This window comes from Oncorhynchus gorbuscha, linkage group LG13, assembly GCF_021184085.1.
Source record: "Oncorhynchus gorbuscha isolate QuinsamMale2020 ecotype Even-year linkage group LG13, OgorEven_v1.0, whole genome shotgun sequence".
In the NCBI taxonomy this organism is placed as follows: domain Eukaryota; kingdom Metazoa; phylum Chordata; class Actinopteri; order Salmoniformes; family Salmonidae; genus Oncorhynchus; species Oncorhynchus gorbuscha.
Window position 1 is genome coordinate 32,204,029 of NC_060185.1, and position 21,854 is coordinate 32,225,882.

General features: G+C 44.4%; 2 protein-coding genes across 3 annotated transcripts in view; one reads left to right on the plus strand and one right to left on the minus strand.

Annotated features, from left to right (window-relative positions):
* Positions 1-16,753, minus strand: part of LOC123992726 (2-(3-amino-3-carboxypropyl)histidine synthase subunit 1-like) — a 142,657-nt gene extending 125,904 nt beyond the window's left edge. The window contains exons 1-3 of one of the 2 annotated variants that reach the window (XM_046294185.1): positions 16,513-16,753; positions 15,274-15,423; positions 5,681-5,744 (exon numbers count right to left, since the gene is read on the minus strand). In XM_046294185.1, coding sequence (XP_046150141.1) covers positions 5,681-5,744; positions 15,274-15,423; positions 16,513-16,564 — 266 coding nt within the window. In that variant the 5' untranslated portion in view covers positions 16,565-16,753. The remainder of the gene's footprint in view (positions 1-5,680; positions 5,745-15,273; positions 15,424-16,512) is intronic. The other variant, XM_046294184.1, reaches the window with a different exon arrangement.
* A 2,429-nt stretch (positions 16,754-19,182) lies between these two features.
* LOC123992727 (reticulon-4 receptor-like 1) overlaps positions 19,183-21,854 on the plus strand; it is a 284,642-nt gene continuing 281,970 nt past the window's right edge. The window contains exon 1 of the mRNA XM_046294186.1: positions 19,183-19,997. Coding sequence (XP_046150142.1) covers positions 19,985-19,997 — 13 coding nt within the window. The 5' untranslated portion in view covers positions 19,183-19,984. The remainder of the gene's footprint in view (positions 19,998-21,854) is intronic.

The window sequence follows — 21,854 nt, forward strand, 5'->3', positions numbered from 1 at the left end:
GGGGCGGCGATATTCACCAGGTTGAGCCCAGGGTCCTTTTCCGTCCAGTTCCTCCTCCCATGTCCAATTCTCCAAGTGGTGCAGCCTCTCCCACTGCAACTGCTCTTCACGATTAACAGGGACAGTAGGCTCGGGTCTGACTCCTGACTCAGCCACTCTCTCTCTGAGCCCTCCTCCAATAAATATTTGGGGGTTACTTTTGGTTTTCGCTCTGCGCCGCCGTGTCTTTCTTTTCGACTCCATCCGCCTATAGCCCTCTTCGCACTGATCTAGCGAATCCCAGGCGGGCTCCTGCACTCTCTCTGGGTCGGCCGCCCACCTGTCGATTTCTTCCCACGTCGTATACTCCATGCCTCTGCTGTCCATAACGTCCTCCCTTCGCTGTTCAAGCTGTCGCTGCCTGTTAACACGCTGCTTGGTCCGTGTGTGGTGGGTGATTCTGTAACGGCGTTCTTCGTTTGTCAAAAGAGAGTCGGACCGAAATGCAGCGTAGTGGTTACTCATGACTTTAATAGAAAAAGTGACACATGAAATAACGATACAAAATACAAAACAACAAACGGAACGAGAAACCTAGTTACAGCCTATCTGGTGAAACTACACAGAGACAGGAACAATCACCCACGAAATACAAAGCGAAACTAGGCTACCTAAATACGGTTCCCAATCAGAGACAACGAGAATCACCTGACTCTGATTGAGAACCGCCTCAGGCAGCCAAGCCCATACAACACCCCTACTCAGCCGCAATCCCAATAATACAAAAAACCCAATACGAAATACAACAACATAAACCCATGTCACACCCTGGCCTGACCAAATATATAACGAAAACACAAAATACAATGACCAAGGCGTGACATTCACAAATGCTCTCCATCCAACCTCACTGAGCTCGAGCTGTTTTGCAAGGAGGAATGGGAAAAAATTTCAGTCTCTCGATGTGCAAAACTGATAGAGACAAGCGACTTACAGCTGTAACCGCAGCAAAAGGTGGCGCTACAAAGTATTAACTTAACGGGGCTGAATAATTTTGCACGCCCAATTTTTCCGTTTTTGATTTGTTAAAAAAGTTTGAAATATCCAATAAAATGTCGTTCCACTTCATGATTGTGTCCCACTTGTTGTTGATTCTTCACAAAAAAATACAGTTTTATATCTTTATGTTCGAAGCCTGAAATGTGGCAAAAGGTCGCAAAGTTCAAGGGGGCCGAATACTTTCGCAAGGCACTGTATGTGAAATGAATCCGTCTCTGGCTGATGATGTCCTAGGATGAGGTCCAGAGGGATGATGGAGAATGACCAGAAAGGTCTGAGACAGCAGGGGCTCTCTGTGTTTGTGTGTGTGTGTGCGAGAGAGAGAAATAAGGCTCTGATCTCCCATTTCATTCACTCTGCTGCCATGGACACAGTGGCAGGTCAATCACTGCCTGTGTTTCATCTGACATGACATTCAACTGATGAGGCTGTTGATCTAAGTGGCGTGCTGACATGAAAATAGCCAGAATATCTAAACACTACATTTATTACAAATCATTCTCCTGGGCCGGCACCGTGACAAATCTATGTTTGAAAAGCCGAAATATACAAATGACCTCCTCTGTGATTCATACTGTGAACACAGTTGTGTGTGTGAGTGTATGAGTCATTGAATAGGGCCCTCTGTTACATAATGCTCTCATGTCATGTACCTTCACCCCCAAGTACAAGATCCTAGTTATGTCACAAGTCAATATCTCTCTGTGTGGAGGAGAGCCGATGACAGAGGACATTAAATGTTACTGCCATCCCCCATCCCTGTATTTCCCTGCCTTCCTCTGCTCCCTCCCTACTTCGCTCTTCTTCCCAGTCTCCAGGATTAGGCCATGGATGACTGGGATGGCGACAACACAAGCCCTGGCTCTCCACTCCCAGAACAGCACAGTAAATATTAAAAGGAAGTTCATCAAAGTATCATTCAAGGCTGCGGTGAAAATAGCTGGTGTGGCATCAAAGGCAATGAAACATATGGCGGGATGACAACACACACCATCACACGCCTGTCCAAGTTAGGGAATCTTTCTGTTGTTCTGATCAATTTTTCCTCAGCTGTGTTCATATCTGTCTGTTTACTTGTTGTGAAAGTTGAGTTATGTCTTAAGTCTCTTTGAATGGCTTTATCAGTTATCAAGAGAGCTGCTGCGCCAAATGGCACCCTAGTCCCTACATAGTGTCCTTTGGGTCATTTAGGGCCCTAGTCAAAAGTAGTGCACTATTTAGGTCCCTGGTCAAAAGTAGTGCACTATTTAGGGTACTGGTCAAAAGTAGTACACTATTTAGGGGCCTAGTCAAAAGTAGTACACTATTTAGGGCCCTGGTCAAAAGTAGTACACTATTTAGGGCCCTGGTCAAAAGTAGTACACTATTTAGGGCCCTGGTCAAAAGTAGTACACTATTTAGGGCCCTGGTCAAAAGTAGCACACTATTTAGGGAATAGGGTGCCATTTGGGATGCAACCTGTGTGTAGCTGTATTACAGGCAAGCAGAGGATACAGTGTGAAGTCAGAGCGGGCCTCTTCAACTGGAGCCATTACAGCAGACCTTTACAAGGTTTCCTAAGTTCTTTGTGGGCCTATCAAAGCCTCTTTAAAGAACAGAAGCAGGCCTGCTTGTGGGAGACATTCTAAATGATCAGTGGAAGTGTGGTGCAGTCTCTCTACTTCTCTGTGGGAGAGAGTATGCTTACAGGTGCCTGTGTGGAACAGATAGCCACATATTCTAAGTAGGAGCCAATTCTCTATTGGTAGGCCTGAGTATGGCTATACAGACATATACTGTATTGTTGAAAATGAGAGCAGCTTATACAGGCCTAGTATTGTCTTTGTTTCAGTGTGAGTCCATGTAAGTACATTGCTTATTTTATGAGCACCTCTGTCCCCTTGTGTAGGTGTTCTCACTGGCTGTATGTGAGCACTGAGCACTATGCTGAGTCTATGTACTGGAGGAGCCAGTCTCTGCCTATTGCGCACATGTGTGTCTGTGTCTTTGTCCCTGTGTGTGTGTGCACCTGTGTGCGTGCCCCCCCCCCCCCCCCCAGTTGATGTGTATTAACTGACTGCATGGGCTAGAATTCAGAGCAGCTTGCTCTCATTAGGGCTTATAGCTGTCCATCCCACCCAAGCTCCTTAACCACAGCTTAGCCCCTTCATCCCCGCACTGACATGGACCTCAGCCCGGGCCACTCCCCAGTCCCCACACCACACACGGACTGCCTGGCGATCACAGTGGGTGAGATAGAGCCAGGCTCTTACTAGTCACTAAACATCTACATCTGACAGAACCCTCTGCTGACCCCACAGAACGAGAAGGGTGAGTAGAGGTCAGATACAGCATGGTGACCAGGGACAATCCCTCTGTTGCTAGATCCCCTATTCAGGGGCCAAGCCCATTCTCTAGATGTACTGCCTTCATGTAACACTTAGCCTGATCATTGGGACACAGTGAAATACTGTGACCTGGGAGTCAAATGAGGCTGCTGATTTATTTATACACAAAGAAGAGAAGAACCAAACAACAACAACTGGTGACAGAGGAAACTGCTCCCTCGTCTGTAGGATCTGGATGGGGTGAGACATGCAGGAGAGAAGGGGGAGGAAGAGGTGTGAGGGAGGTGAGGAAGACAATTATCTGCTGTTAATTGCGCTCATTAGCTGAAATGGGCTGAGATGGTTGAAGGTGATGGGGTGTCATTCATTTAGAGGACTCTGGGATGGACAGTGTATAGGGGGTTGGTTTAAGCCCAGATACGAGAGAGAGGCAGTTGTTCTACTGATAGCAGCGCTGCTGATAAGATATGGCCCCTATCGCCCCCACTCTCTCTCTGTGCCTCGCTCACTCAATCCCCATTCGCCTCGTAGCCAGAGAGAGAGGAGGAGAGACGTCCGTACCGGGAGTGAAGGAGAGATTAGACAGAATGAGAAAGGCGTGGCACCTAGTGGGGCGATGGAGAGGGGTTAAAAGGAAAGGGGGGACTGGGTAGAGGAGGAGGAGGGGAGACGGCCGTACAGGGAGTGAAGGAGAGATTAGACAGAATGAGAAAGGCGTGGCACCTAGTGGAGCGATGGAGAGGGGTTAAAAGGAAAGGGGGGGACTGGGTAGAGGAGGAGGAGGAGAGACGTCCGTACCGGGAGTGAAGGAGAGATTAGACAGAATGAGAAAGGCGTGGCACCTAGTGGGGCGATGGAGAGGGGTTAAAAGGAAAGGGGGGACTGGGTAGAGGAGGAGGAGGGGAGACGGCCGTACAGGGAGTGAAGGAGAGATTAGACAGAATGAGAAAGGCGTGGCACCTAGTGGGGCGATGGAGAGGGGTTAAAAGGAAAGGGGGGACTGGGTAGAGGAGGAGGGGAGACGGCCGTACAGGGAGTGAAGGAGAGATTAGACAGAATGAGAAAGGCGTGGCACCTAGTGGGGCGAGGGAGAGGGGTTAAAAGGAAAGGGGGGACTGGGTAGAGGAGGAGGAGGGGAGACGGCCGTACAGGGAGTGAAGGAGAGATTAGACAGAATGAGAAAGGCGTGGCACCTAGTGGGGCGATGGAGAGGGGTTAAAAGGAAAGGGGGGACTGGGTAGAGGAGAGCAGAACGTTGAGGGAAGAGAGGGACAGGGAGAAAGTCAAAGCTTTCAGCCCTGTTCCTGTTTCTCAACGGTCCATAACTGTGGTATGACAGGCATGGCTTCATATGGGGACACCAAGAACAACGTTTCCGGTCTGAAATCTAATATGTGCTCTGACTGAAAACCATGCGAAAGCTTCCCTTCCCTAGCTCACTATCCTTCACTTCTATCAACTAACCTCATTAGAATTGAACATACTGTTCACCTAGGAAAGGAATCCACTTTGGATGTGGAGTGATGCAGCAACCCTTACAGTCGTCCCAGCAGAGAGAGAGGCAGAGAGGAGTGGAATGAGAAGATGAAGGAAACAACACACAGAGCTCCTCTTTCAACAATTTAAATACATGTTTTAGGTCTACATTAAAGTGGATTACTGCTTTTGTTATGAACAATTTATCAATGTTGCACAAACTTGTTAAGGCACGGCGTAGGCCAAAGCTCAGTGTATACAAGACAAATGATTAAAACCACTGATGCCGAGGAACTCCAAACTGTGGGAAGGTTTGTGTTCCAGCATCAGTTTGTGTGAGTGTGTCTGTGTGATGGAGTGTTTGTGTGCAATAGGGGCCTATGCAGACTGTAGCAAGATGTAATTAACAAGAATAATGGCTGTGCTCTCCACCAACCGTGAATGAGTGAAGTGTTGATAGCCGCTCGGTCCGCGGAGGAAATCGTGTCTAATTTTCTGCTGAGGCACAGATATGAGCTGGCTGCGGCGGGTAGGGAATGATGATAACACTGGCTGGCTTAATGACTAGAGAGTGGCCATGCCGGCTCAAGTTCACACTTCACAGATCAACTTCAACTTCAGCAAGGATGACGACTGCTCACCCACCCACCCACCTAAAACCACCAAAACTTCCACACAACAAAGTCAAGGGGGTCTGTTTCAGGGAGAAGCATCAATGTTTTTAGCTAACAACAAATGGATAAAAGTATCCGTTTTATTTTTAAATGAGCATGAGTGATACTTGCACTTGCCACTTATTGAACACACCAGTGAGTGGTGCGAGTGTGAGCTGTACCTACCTCTCGATGATGTCAGCGATGACACAGGCAAACATCTGCAGGCCCTCCGGTAGCTGCAGGGCCACTGTGAACAGAGAGACAGACAGACAGTCAGCGGTAAGGTTAAGTGGACAACCTAGCTACACACACAGCTGCAGTTGGAGTGACAGCCACGTTATTTAATACATCCTTGACAGCCTATACACGGATCTCGCTGCTTATGTTACCCCTGCAGAGTGCTTCACTGAGACAGAAGGTAGCTGACATTTCAAGGTAATTTTCTCCCATCCATTGCATTACTGTTGTCGTATTTACCGAGTGATGCACTACAGGAAATGGAAGTGTATCAGCACTGCCTTCACACTTCCCTTCTTCTCCTAGCAATCCATTAGTCACCTTTTCTCCACCTGTCTCTCTCAATGACAGCCAATAGCTTCATGAGTCACAGTCACACACACACAAATATCCCTCTCACCATGCAGACCGCTGTGCATGTGGAAACTTGGTGCTTCTTCTCATGCGGCGTTAAGAGAGCATGGAGAAATGGATCAAATCGCTGTGAAATGGGAATCAAGCAGTCACACAAAGGAAGGATTGGTCCTGCTGCGGATGTGAAGGGCTGAGGGCAGCGTGTGTTTCCGGTAGGAACTTCTCTGAGTGTGACACCAGCTATGACGAATCAATGGGAAATGCTTTCATCAGGAGGTTGACTCACTGCCAGAGTTGAGATGCAAAATATCACACCTCTGAATGATGCCAACAACTTTACAGAGACAAAATGCTCAAACAAAAGGCATGCTCTCTCAAAATGAAGTCTCACCCAATTTCCTTTTATTGTTGAGAATGTGCATGATTTAGGTTCATCTTGAATGTAAACATTAAATAAACATAATGACGTCTCAGACGTAACACAAATATTGCTGATGTAGAGATCTAGATGATAGGATATGAAGAAACAGCTACTCTTAGTCACATCAAGTCCTTGCCTCATCCTTGCGCAAATTGCTTATCCGGAGCTGTTGTCTTGGTAACAGACCGATGTCCTCATGTTGGCGTGGTTACATATTGTGCTATGCATACTTATGTAAAGTCCTTAGCATGAATTAACATTTAGCCTTTCTTTACTGAAATGCGAATATATCACAGTGTGATATTTCAGACTTGTATACAAGCCGTCCGTCCACTGTACTCTGCTTCACAAATCCCCTTTGATTCGATGTCATTTGCAGTAATTGAAGGAAAACTTTCAATGTATTCCTGCATCAAAGGTAACCCACTCTCCATTCACAGCGCATACTAAGATCAGTGGGCTGGATCTAGCAGACTCATGGAGCTCAGCACAGTGTCTGGAGGGACTGTCTGGAGGGTGTGATTAAATTCACTTTAGATAAAGCAGGAAGAGAGTGTTGACAATGTTTCCCTGTCAGACATACCCTGTCACACATCACCTTGATAAACCATGTGACTACAGCGAATGGACACAGACTGCAGTGTTGATAAATATTTCATTAGGCCCATGTTCACATTCTGCAGTGGGTTCCTACAGCAAAGAGAAACAACAAAAACAGGACTGTAGGCAACACTGAACCATAAAAAATAGCCTCAGAAAAATAAAAAGCACACTGAGTGAAGGAAAGGATGTGCCTGAAGTGTGATGGCTGGAGGAGAGGAGTGTGTCTTTCTGATGAAAGGTTAAGGGGTCACTGTGCACCATGTCGCCAGACAGAGACAGGTCATTACCTCTCTCTCCATCTGCTCTCACTGCTAAAGGTGCTGCACAGGCTCTGCACAAGCTTTTAGAAGCATTTGTGTGTGTGTGTGTGTGTGTGTGTGCATGCGTGCGTGCGTGTGCGTGTGTGTGTGCGTGTGTGTACACATGTGAGCTGAAGTCACGAATGTCACAGGAGCATTAACACAAATCAAATGTAAAAGATGCTTCTGTGTTTGTCATTCACCCCCTCCCCCCCCCCTCCCCCACTCACACTATCAACCGACGCATATGATAGTCTGTGTTTGTCATTCACCCCCTCCCCCTCCCCACTCACACTATCAACCGACGCATATGATAGTCTGTGTTTGTCATTCACCCCCTCCCCCCCCTCCCCCCCCCCCACTCACACTATCAACCGACGCATATGATAGTCTGTGTTTGTCATTCACCCCCCACTCACACTATCAACCTACGCATATGATAGTCTGTGTTTGTCATTCACCCCCCTCCCCCACTCACACTATCAACCGACGCATATGATAGTCTGTGTTTGTCATTCACCCCCTCCCCCTCCCCCACTCACACTATCAACCGACGCATATGATAGTCTGTGTTTGTCATTCACCCTCCCCCCTCCCCCCTCACACTATCAACCGACGCATATGATAGTCTGTGTTTGTCATTCACCCCTCCCCTCCTCCCCCACTCACACTATCAACCGACGCATATGATAGTCTGTGTTTGTCATTCACCCCCTCCCCCACTCACACTATCAACCGACGCATATGATAGTCTGTGTTTGTCATTCACCCCCTCCCCCCTCCCCCACTCACACTATCAACCGACGCATATGATAGTCTGTGTTTGTCATTCACCCCCCCCCCCTACTCACACTATCAACCGACGCATATGATAGTCTGTGTTTGTCATTCACCCCCTCCCCCACTCACACTATCAACCGACGCATATGATAGTCTGTGTTTGGTTTGAGTGTCAGCCTGTCAGCCAGTCAGCCAGTCAGCCAGTCAGCCAGTCAGCCAGTGCACAGTCTGCTGTCATGTGTCATAAGGAGAAACATCTTGCACGTGCAGAGGGAAATAAAATGACTCTGTACATTTAGCTGGAGAGACACTCTGCACTTGTGGCTGTACTGCCTGGCAGAAAGGGATGTTTCTGTCTGGGAGGTGTCCACAGAGAGTTGGTACAGCAACGACTTCTAGTTAGTGAACGGAGAAAAAGGTCAGCTGAGGAGCTAAAAGCCCCAGCTCTCTTCCAAGTCCCCAATCCTCTCTCGTCAGGCCCCAGCACTGAGATGTGTACTGTTTCAGATTTGACTTGTGTCTAGAATAGTATTAGCGTTCTATAACAGTGTGGACTGGCAGGTACATCTGTTTGTTCACATTCTGTACTTCTTCAGCGTAGTTGTTAGGGTTACACTATACTGTGGGGCACACCGTCTGCACTTAGAGCTGTGCTGCTGCAGAAAACTGTTCCACCTCTGTCTGCAGTTAGTGTCTGGCTGCTCTACTGAAGCTTCTCCCAGACTCTTCACTTCCTTAAACATTCCCAAAAAACATCTGTAGAATTCTGTAGATGTAAAATGGAAAGAATTCAGAGGCGTTAAACGAGAAGACCAGAGGGAAATCACGAGTCTCTGCGAGTGCTACTGCTAACCTTTTGATTATTTGCGATGCTGTTGTGTCTCTTCTGAGAGAAACAGTTCTCGGTGTTTGTTTCACAGCCCCGAGGGAAACATTTTCATGGTTCCTCCAGACAAACAAGGTTGTTTGGTCTCTCTGTTCAGTTTGCCCTGCCTCTGTTTCCTGCCTTCCACTTTTACAGGTACAATTCAGTGTGCAAGGATGAACAACTGTCGTGTGAAAGAGACGATTACAGGCACGGAAATTTAGCACATAGGAAACACCTAGATGAAAAACAAGGACAACAGAGAGGAATTGAGGTATGATAATGAATGCGATCAGTTAAACTCTGGCTGTAGTATTATTTAACAATAATGGATGTAATATAATAATTTGGTTGCTATTAATATTTGTCCTATTTCATTGGAAAAGTGTTTTTTGCATATCACAACCCCCCCCACGAGACAGCCTGAGAGTAGGGTCACGGCTAGGGTCAGCCATTATCAACGGCAACCCTGGTCAATTAGGGTTAAGTGCCTTCCATCAAGAGCACATCAACATATTTTTCACCTTGTTGGCTCAGGGATTCTAGCTAGCAACCTTTCAGTTACTAGCCCAAATCTCTAACCAATAGGCTACCTGATGTCCAACACGATGTTGCTCCTGCTAGATGGCCTACAGTGCATTCGGAAAGTAATCAGATCCCTTGACTTTCCCCACATTCTGTTACATTACAGCATCCCCACAGCATGATGCTGCCACCACCATGCTCCACCATAGGGATGGTGCCAGGTTTCATCCAGACATGATGCTTGGCATTCAGGAAAAAGAGTTCAATGTTGGTTTCATCAGAACAGACGATCTTGTTCCTCATGGTCAGAGCCCTTTGGGTGCCTTTTGGCAAACTCCAACTGCATTTTACTGAGGAGTGGATTCCTTCTGGCCACTCTACCATAAAGGCCTGATTGGTAGAGTGCTGCAGAGATGGTTGTCCTTCAGAAAGGTTCTCTGAGCCTAAACAGAGGAACTCTGTCAGAGTGACCATCGGGTTCTTGGTCATCTTCCTGACCAAGGGCCTTCTCCTCTGATTGTTCAGTTTGGCCAGGCAGTCAGCTCTAGGAACAGTCTTGGTGGTTCCAAACTTCTTCCTTTTAATAATGATGGAGGCCAATTTGTTCTTGGGAACCTTCGATGCTGCAGAAATGGTTTGGTACCCTTCCCCAGATTTGTGCCTCAACACCATCCTGTCTCGGAGCTCTATGGACAACCCTTCGACCTCATGGCTTGGTTTTTGCACTGACATGCACTGTCAACTGCACTATATAGACAGGTGTGTTCCTTTCCAAATCATGTCCAATCAATTGAATTTACCAAGTAGAAACATCTCAACGATGATCAATGGAAACAGGTTACACCGGAGCTCAATTTCGAGTCTCATAGCAAACGGTCTGAATTCTGTTCATTTTCAGACCATGAAAATATTCCGAATGTCAAATGTCAAATCTGAAATATCTGACGTTTCTTCGGAGCTATGGTAACTTTCCAGAACCAAATGTATGCTAACTTAGCTGTTGCATCGGTTCACACTCAACAATTGAGGCTGGGCAGTAAAAACAATGGTGTTTGCTTGCTTAATTTCATTCCATTCCAACAGGAAGTGAAAAGACCAAAACAAAGAGGCCAATTCAACTGAGAATGAACGAGAGAGGCTGAGTGAAAGGGGTTCAAAGCCCAGGCAGAAACAGATGGACTCAGAGGGAGATGGAGGGAGAGAGAGGGGTAGAGTGCAACAGAGTCGATAAGGTGATCTTTGGCCCTGCAAGCCCAGAGAGAGAAAGCTCTCTAATGAAACCAACACAGAACAGACAGAGGCTGAATCCTAAATGTCACCTATCCCCAATAGTGCCTATAGGGCTCTGATCAGAAGTAGTGCACTGTATAGGGAATAGAGGGCCATTGGGGAGGCAGTTCGAGAGACAGGCAGACTGAGTCACACCAAAGCTCATCTCACCCCGACCATGGGGACCAGTCATAGACCACCCCATTCTCCCTGCACACCAAACACCTGTTACATAGCTAGACTGTAAACCCTTTACAGTATGCAAGACTTGTTGTTGGCTGTCATTTCCATCGACAGGGGATCAGTGTTTTGGCATGGCTCTTTCAGTAACACCCGGGTGGATTACTCCCACGTGTCTTTAATTAAGTGAACATGTTTCACACCATACATATTGAATGCTGCTATTTTCTTCATCGCTCCCCCTATCCCCCTTCCTCTCCATTCTAGCACTCCACGTGTGATTGTCAGATGGGAGTGCCATCACTGTGACCCGTATGTGTGAGTGCACAGTGCAGTGGGAATGCAGGTACTCAAAGAGTGACAGGGAGAAAGTCAAAAGCTGCAGAGGTGAAAGTGGGGTCCCTCACCCCTCATCACAACCCAATAACACCTCATCACCATCACAACCCAAAAACACCTCATCACCATCACAACCCAATAACACCTCATCACCATCACAACCCAATAACACCTCATCACCATCACAACCCAATAACACCTCATCACCATCACAACCCAATAACACCTCATCACCATCACAACCCAAAAACACCTCATCACCATCACAACCCAAAAACACCTCATCACCATCACCATCACAACCCAAAAACACCTCATCACCATCACAACCCAATAACACCTCATCACCATCACAACCCAAAAACACCTCATCACCATCACAACCCAATAACACCTCATCACCATCACAACCCAAAAACACCTCATCACCATCACAACCCAAAAACACCTCATCACCATCACAACCCAAAAACACCTCATCACCATCACAACCCAAAAACACCATCACCATCACAACCCAATAACACCTCATCCCCATCACAACCCAATAACACCTCATCACCATCATAACCCAATAACACCTCATCACCATCACAACCCAATAACACCTCACCCCTCATCACAACCCAATAACACCTCACAACCCAATAACACCTCACCCCTCATCACAACCCAATAACACCTCACAACCCAATAACACCTCATCACCATCAACACCCAATAACACCTCACCCCTCACCACCATCACAACTCAATAACAACTCACCCCTCATCACAATCCAATAACCCCTCACCACCATCACAACTCAATAACACCTCACCACTCATCAACATCACAACCCAATATCACCACTCATCAACATCACAACCCAATAACACCTCACCCCTCACCAACATCACAACCCAATATCACCCCTCATCAACATCACAACCCAATATCACCTCACCCCTCACCAACATCACAACCCAATAACACCTCACCCCTCACCAACATCACAACCCAATAACACCTCACCCCTCATCAACATCATCACCATCACAACCCCTCATCACCATCACAACCCAATATCACCTCATCAACATCACAACCCAATAACACCTCACCATTCACCAACATCACAACCCAATAACATCTCACCCCTCACCAACATCACAACCCAATAACACCTCACCCCTCACCAACATCACAACCCATAACCCCTCATCAACATCATCACCATCACAACCCCTCACCACCATCACAACCCAATAACACCTCACCAACATCACAACCCATAACCCCTCATCAACATCATCACCATCACATCCCCTCATCACCATCACAACCCAATAATACCTCACCCCTCACCAACATCACAACCCATAACCCCTCATCAACATCACAACCCAATACCACCTCATCAACATCACAACCCAATACCACCTCATCACCATCACAACCCAATAACACCTCACCGCTCACCAACATCACAACCCATAACCCCTCATCAACATCACAACCCCTCATCACCATCACAACCCAATAACACATCACCCCTCATCACCATCACAACCCAATAACACCTCATCACCATCACGACCCAATAACCCCTCATCAACATCACAACCCAATAACCCCTCATCAACATCACAACCCAATAACCCCTCATCAACATCACAACCCAATAACCCCTCATCAACATCACAACCCAATAACCCCTCATCACCATCACAACCCAATAACCCCTCACCAACATCACAACCCAATAACCCCTCACCATCACAACCCAATAACCCCTCATCACCATCACAACCCAATAACCCCTCATCAACATCACAACCCAATAACCCCTCATCAACATCACAACCCAATAACACCTCATCACCATCACAACCCAATAACACCTCACCCCTCATCAACATCACAACCCAATAACACCTCACAACCCAATAACACCTCATCACCATCAACACCCAATAACACTTCACCCCTCATCAACATCACAACCCAATAACACCTCATCACCATCAACACCCAATAACACTTCACCCCTCATCAACATCACAACCCAATAACACCTCACCCCTCACCACCATCACAACCCAATATCACCTCACCCCTCACCACCATCACAACCCAATATCACCTCACCCCTCACCACCATCACAACTCAATAACAACTCACCCCTCATCACAATCACAACCCAATAACACCTCACCCCTCATCAACATCACAACCCAATAACACCTCACAACCCAATAACACCTCATCACCATCAACACCCAATAACACTTCACCCCTCACCACCATCACAACCCAATATCACCTCACCACCATCACAACTCAATAACAACTCACCCCTCATCACAATCACAACCCAATAACACCTCATCACCATCACAACCCAATAACACCTCATCACCATCACAACCCAATATCACCTCATCACCATCACAACCCAATATCACCTCACCCCTCATCAACATCACAACCCAATAACACCTCACCCCTCATCAACATCACAACCCAATAACACCTCACCCCTCATCAACATCACAACCCAATAACACCTCATCACCATCACAACCCAATAACACCTCATCACCATCACAACCCAATAACACCTCATCACCATCACAACCCAATAACACCTCATCACCATCACAACCCAATAACCCCTCATCAACATCCAATAACCCCTCATCAACATCACAACCCAATAACACCTCATCAACATCACAACCCAATAACACCTCATCACCATCACAACCCAATAACACCTCATCACCATCACAACCCAATAACACCTCATCACCATCACAACCCAATAACACCTCATCACCATCAACACCCAATAACACTTCACCCCTCATCAACATCACAACCCAATAACACCTCACCCCTCACCACCATCACAACCCAATATCACCTCACCCCTCACCACCATCACAACTCAATAACAACTCACCCCTCATCACAATCACAACCCAATAACACCTCACCCCTCATCAACATCACAACCCAATAACACCTCACAACCCAATAACACCTCAACCCAATAACACATCACCCCTCATCAACATCACAACCCAATACCACCTCATCAACATCACAACCCAATACCACCTCATCAACATCACAACCCAATAACACCTCACCCCTCACCAACCTCACAACCCATAACCCCTCATCAACATCATCACCATCACAACCCCTCATCACCATCACAACCCAATAACACATCACCCCTCATCAACATCACAACCCAATACCACCTCATCAACATCACAACCCAATAACACATCATCAACATCACAACCCAATAACACCTCACCCCTCACCAACAGCACAACCCATAACCCCTCATCAACATCATCACCATCACAACCCCTCATCACCATCACAACCCAATACCACCTCATCAACATCACAACCCAATAACACATCATCAACATCACAACCCAATAACACATCATCAACATCACAACCCAATAACACCTCACCCCTCACCAACATCACAACCCATAACCCCTCATCAACATCATCACCATCACAACCCCTCATCACCATCACAACCCAATAACCCCTCTCATCACAATCACAACCCAATAACCCCTCATCACCATCACACCTCAAATAGCAATACATTAGTCAGGAACTGATACACACCTCATTAGTCTTTTCCAGTAAGGTAATAGTGTAAGAAATATATTAACCTTGTAGAGTATAGTATCCAAGCCTAATAGAGTATATTATCCTAACCTAATAGAGTATAGTATCCTAGCCTAATAGAGTATAGTATCCTAGCCTAATAAAGTATATTAACCTAGCCTTATAGAGTACAGTATCCTAGCCTAATAGAGTATATTATCCTAGCCTAATAGATAGTAGAAATGTAATGAATAGGTCTATTCTGCGCTTACCTCTCTTAGACATGGCCTGTCTCACCCGCCAGACTGTCTTGTGGATCTCAAAGTTGTAATTTGCAGGCAGAGCGTGGATAGCCTCCTGTAACTCTGGGTCTTGCAGGATTTCATCAGGAATTTGATTGGCCACCCGCCGTGGTCCTCGTACTAGGGTAAGAATCAAATAATTGTACTGTGGGAGATAGTTGACAAACACAGACAAGACAGGAGGCTTCAGATCAAATACGGTGTAGGGGCATAGTCTGTTATGATTATTGGTAATATTTTACATTAAGTTGCTCTTATATACGAGTTGTTATATATTGTTTTAGTAATTGCTTTGAAGTTGCACAATCCCTATTCCTCTTGTATATGCCTAATTACAAAACCACTCACCTCCATATGCTATTATAATCCAGTCACTATGACAACAAGTTAATACAATGTTGTTGTAGTTTATATTTTATTATAGCATAACTAAGAGCAACCTAATTGTTAAGCAGGGTTCCCCAACTAGTGGCCCGAGGGCCGAATTTATTTGTTTAAAGTTATTTTTTGGGTGTTTATTTGTTGGTCATAAAAGACTGTAAAAACACCCGCAAATCAGCTGCAAGTGATTTTTATTTGGGAAATCTGTTCCAAAGTAGTAGCGATATACATTATGTTATTGTATACAAATGTATGCAAGGTTTTAAATTATTATGTTTTAGTCAAATAATATATATGTTTGGGCTTCTTATGATCAATTTGCAGTCTACACATAATTTGTAATTATGATTCAGCCCTTGACCATCTGCTCAAGAGAAAATCGGCCTGCGGCTGAATCTAGTTGATGATCCCTGCTGTAAAGGATGCCTCAAGAATTATTGGTTATTTATTTAGGTTTAATACAGTGACCTTGTCTGTCAAGTGTGGTTCCGCCAGACTACCTGGCAGGTCACCTCTTTGTCTAATTGCGCATGGGCGAAAGTGTCTGATGATTAACTGGCTAAACGTTAGTTCCTGGACCTTAAAGATATTTAAAAACGTGTTCTATTATGTTTCATATAATTCGGAAGTTAGCTAGCTAATCACTCTTTTAAACCATTTGAGTCAGCTTTCCTTATTATTAGCATTAGCTAGTCGCTAGTTGTATCTGCGTCATTATTCCTTATTCATGGTGGCAATGTATAATGTTTTTGTTAAAAGCATGTCCCATACGCCACGTACTCGGTTATGTATTGTGTGATAGCGTTAATATAAGCGATTCATACTTACCGGTTCGTTTTTTTGCTGGAATGATTTGCGTTTCGACAGTGGGCGCCGCCATGTTTTCAGGGAAGCAAGAAAGGTGCCAGTAATCAATTGCAGAGTGCCATCGTTGCAGGCGGAACAATCGATGTGAGATAATCAGCAGTGCATCGCTGTCCGTGTTTTTGAAAATTGTACCTTTATTTACCTAGGCAAGTCAGTTAACTTCAAATTCTTATTTTCAATGACGGCCTAGGAACAGTGTCTAAACTGCCTTGTTCAGGGGCAGAACGACAGATTAGTACCTTGTCAGCTCGGGGATTCGATTTTGCAACCTTTCGGTTAATAGTCCAACGCTCTAACCACTAGGCTACCTGTCGGTTCTGAATCTCTATATACACGAAATGATAGAAAATGTTGCATTTGTTCAGAATTTAATAGAAAATATAGATTTTAATTAACAGTAACCTTCATTCTTAGCAACATTATCAACTCAAACTTTTGTAAGCACCACCTTCCGGAGACACCTGAAACCCCACCTCTTTAAGGAATACCTAGGATAGGATAAGTAATCCCTCTCCCCCCCCTTAAGATTTAGATGCACTATTGTAAAGTGACTGTTCCACTGGATGTCATAAGGTGAATGCACCAATTTGTAAGTCGCTCTGGATAAGAGCGTCTGCTAAATGACGTAAATGTAAATGCATACTGTCATCTCTGGCTCCATCAGAAGTTACAGATGTAGGATCTTAATTTGAGCCAATTTGCTACTGCACTGCAGGAAAATAATCCTGCAGCAACAGGAAAGTATAATTATTATGTGGATTGTAATGGACATTATAAAATACATGTTTTAGTTAGGACAAATCAACCAACTTTAGAAGCTCCTTTAAAACTAAAATACACTACAAGTTTTAATTTCCTGTCTTGCAGGAACATTTTCAGCAACACAAAAGTGATCAAATTAAGATCCTACATCTGTATGACTAGATCCCATTAATTTTCACCTCCTGTCTGTGCCATTGCTGTTCAGTTAGAATTTGGCTATGAATGAGATAGGGAAGGGACAGAAATGACTCACAAAATATCATGCCTAAAATAATTGAGAGGATTGAGATAGCTGCAGTGAAAACGACACTGCCTTATTTAGCAACATTTCCCATGTTCCCTGTTGCTTTTTTCTTTCTTACAGTGTTGTTGTCTCAAGTGTATGCATCTCTGTAGGCCTACATATACTTTAGTATGTAAAATAGGCCTACAGCAAGCTACATTTCTTGAAAGAAAATGTTTATGACAATTGAAGCCTGCTTGCTGTTGCATTTTCTTCCATGCTATTGAAGTAAGTCTTCCATTAATTGTGTTGCATAGTTGTAGTTCTAAGTAGGGGCGCAACCAATTGGTCACAGACATCAATTCAACGTCTATTCCACGTTGGTTCAACGTAATTGTATTAAACAATGTTGATTAAACCAGTGTGTGGCCAGTTTGAAGGTTCATGATCCTGACCAGATAGAGTGTTATCTTCTATCTGCAACCATTGTTATGAGTCCTCTTACCATAGCAACAGTAACCATTGAGACTAATTGGCTGTGAAAGTCTCTCCTCCTGGGAAAACTACCATCACAGCCACACTATGGCACAGGGCACCAGCAGCACAGTACACACACAGCAACACAACACATACAGTACTGTGCTGGTCTCCACCTTCACAGATCTAGCAGCTGGCCATCTGTACCATAGAAGGATCATTCTAATTCTATGGTCTATATTCACCACCCTGAATCTCACTGTGCTCTCTGCCAGGAAAGACATTTAATTCAAATGTTGTTGTTTCTATTTCTATTGATTGCCATGCACATCCTCCCTAGCCATGTGAAACCATTAACCCGTATCTAATTGTATTAGCTCTAATCTTGGAACCTTGAAGCCTGAGATGTTTAAGTGTAAATTCTCATGAAATCTTGAATAGGCCTTTTACAGTATTACACCTTAGCTATCAGTAAGAAATATCAATAACACCATTTATTTTCTTCAAATATTAGAAGAAGAACAGTGGGCTGGTACATCCTTATACATTACTTGTATAGTTGAGAAATTGTCCCCATCAATTCATCATGTTTTCAGTAACCACCAACAAGTCCCTATCTGATTTAGGGCTAGTGCGCTCTGGGCCAATTGGATGACAGATAAACAGCCAACATCATTAAAGGGTAGGTCTACACTGTGCTCTTACCAAAATATAAAAACTTATAAACGGAGCTACAAATGTTTCCCTGAAAGAGAGAGAGAGAGATGGCCAAGGAATTGGCACACTAGTGGCCATGGCCACATTTCTAAACCAAATTCCAAATCTCTCAGAGCCTGCAGCAAATGAAGGAGCTTACTGATTAGCCTAACAGATCTGAAGAAAATAAGTTATTCAATTGAGTTACATCAATTATTGTGTGTTTGATTTGACACTGTTCATTTATGTGAATGACATTGCCCTCTAAACACGAAATTGGAATGTATGTAATAATACGATATTTGTAATGTTTTCCCTTCAAGTGGAGTGCTGAACATTCAGACTTTGCCAGCAGACACCGTGGATAACGGAACGAGCCTACATAGAGACGGACCGAGAGGGTGCAGTGATGAGCCAGAGTGGACCCACAGCTCTACTTTCTTTAGTCTACATTGAGCGCAGAATGGCGAAAGTCTGCATTCTCTGAGGAAGAGGCGTGAATTGAAAGGTCCTCACAGATAAGACCGGAGAACGGCAGGAATTTTACTGCAGCTCCCAAACACTACGGGAAAGCGCGGGAATATATTACTGGAGGGATTTATATGGAACGAAACTCATCAAAGTCCACGTTTTTAATCAGGATTTGAGGACCCGGCGCCTAATCCCACTTCAGAGACGAAATGTGAATCTAAATAACTTCTGTTAATGAAAGATTTGAACGAATATGATATGATCCATCCGACTTCGTTCGAGAAGGAATTTAGATTGCCCTTTTAAAATTATTAACTCTATATTTGGAGGCTGTGAGCGCAGTCGTTTTGCCCAAAACATGGTGATAGATGTTTTGCGTTCATTTAAAGTGAGTGTAAAAATGATGGTTATCAAGGGTTGAAACGATCTGTAAGGGGCATCTCACAAGCCGAACACCAGAGTTATTTTGCTTTAGAAAGGACATTTTCAATGCATTTCTTCGCAATGCGTAGTAACGTTACCCTTGCGTATTTTCCAAATCCTGCTTGAAAAGGTCCGTCCCATAGACCAGCCTACTCAACGGGATGAGAGGAGACTAACGTTCGTTGACAATTTTATACATCACAACTGAATGTTTTTGCTGGACGGCACGGCGACAAGAGGAGCTACATTAGACCCATCATAAAACAAATAAACATTTTAAACTTTTATTTTCATAACTTCGAAACTAGAGAGCGCACGTTTAGTCTGGAATACAAGAATAGATGATTTTCAAAAGACTGAGGACGACATAAATCTTCCACCATGTTCAAAGGGGGTAAGTGCTTGAACTTTTTATCATCATCAATCCGACTGGCAGCAATGAGTTATTATTGTGCCAACAACACCCTGTGCTTGTTCCGTAAATTCCCCATCAATTTTCCTCCACTGAATAGTGCGCAAATGCTTAGTTGTTTACCAGATGTTATCATGTCTGCTGCTATCGGTGATGAAAAATATGTTATGATGATACACCAGCATGGTAGGCTAATGATTCTTGCAGGTATTGAGCGAGAACGTGACAATTTATTGCGACGACGACTTGGTTTCCAGATTTGCATAACATTAAGCCCGGTGTGCGCGAGCCTGGCAGGAATGAAATATTCAGACATAGCCTATCACGAATACTATACTTGATATTAACGGCTGATGCCGCAGTGCAGTTTATGAGTTGTACCGGGTCTCTGTCTCTCGGATAAGCATTATGTGCGCTCTGGTTATTGCATTCTTGGGCATTGATCTAGGGCTGGCTAGGTGATATGGACAAGACAGGCACTGCATATGGCTTCATGGAGGGTCTTTTTTGGTGGTCAGTAAGCAGAACAAATATTTTCCTCTTACATTGACAGTCACTCCTGACTTTATATAGTGATTGAGGACTACATAGAATTCAAACATTGAGTTATGCTGACAATGTCACGACCTGAACCACTACTGACCACACATGCACACAAATTGAACTCTGTCTATCCCCCTGTCATTCAACACACACACACACGCAATTTCCATATTCTCATTGAATTTGTTGCAATGAGTAGCAATGGACAAAGCAATGTTAATACCATTGTAATTGATCTGTTAGTTTTGATGTAATCTTTCTGATATTTTGCTCTCTTGATCATTTGACTCCTTTGATTGTTTCAATATGAAGATTATGCATTTGAAGAAAGATCATTTCTACAATCTTTCTTCATTATACTTCTGACAAAATGGTGCCCCTCATTTCACCCAGCATCAATAAAAGGCCACTGTTTGGCTTTCAACTATGTGTCACTGCCTATGCATTGTTCTCAACTCCTCTATTAATGCATTCAGCACCACTGTAGCTCTCCCTGACAGTCATCATCAGATTGATTATTGATCCAGGGTTGGAGATGTGACATCTCAATGATGAACTCACATAGCCAGTAACTAAATGTCTGTGCTTCAAGTACCCTGACCATTATCATGAACTGAACCGACTCGTAGAAACAGATTAGCTAGGAACTCACTGTTGAGTCTGGAGATGGAGTACCCCATCCACACAAAACAGGAGGTTACAGATGTAGGTTACAGACATTTTTCGTAAGTGAAAACCAAGTCACATTTCAAAGGGAAAATTACAAACTTCAGAAGCATTTTTGAACCTCAAATACAACACAAGTTTTTACATTGATCAGTTATCCTGCAACAGGGTGATCAAATTAAGATCCTACATATGTAGTTTAACTCTGAGTAAGTTAGAACAGTGAGGTCAGGTTTAGTTTTCATGGTCATGTAAATGCTTCTCATGGTCATTGGGTGGCTATTACTGTGGTACACTTTACAGGTGTATTTGCTGTGCAGGATATTAACCCACCATGAAAACACTTCACATAACACGCATGGCATTAATACTTTACAAGAATGACCAAGATAGTTTGGCCAAGAAACATACAATTATTTTATTGCAAATGTACATAAAATGTAATGACAATTTAAATAATTACTCTTGAATATGCTTTCTTGCTTTTGAAGTCATGTAAACTACTGTAGTTCTTCATTTGAGATATTGGGTTTGGGGGATGATGTGTCATGAAAGTTAATGGAAAAAAATATAGATTTCACAGTATGCCAAAATCCACCCCAGTCAGAAAAGACTGTCGATGAGGCATCA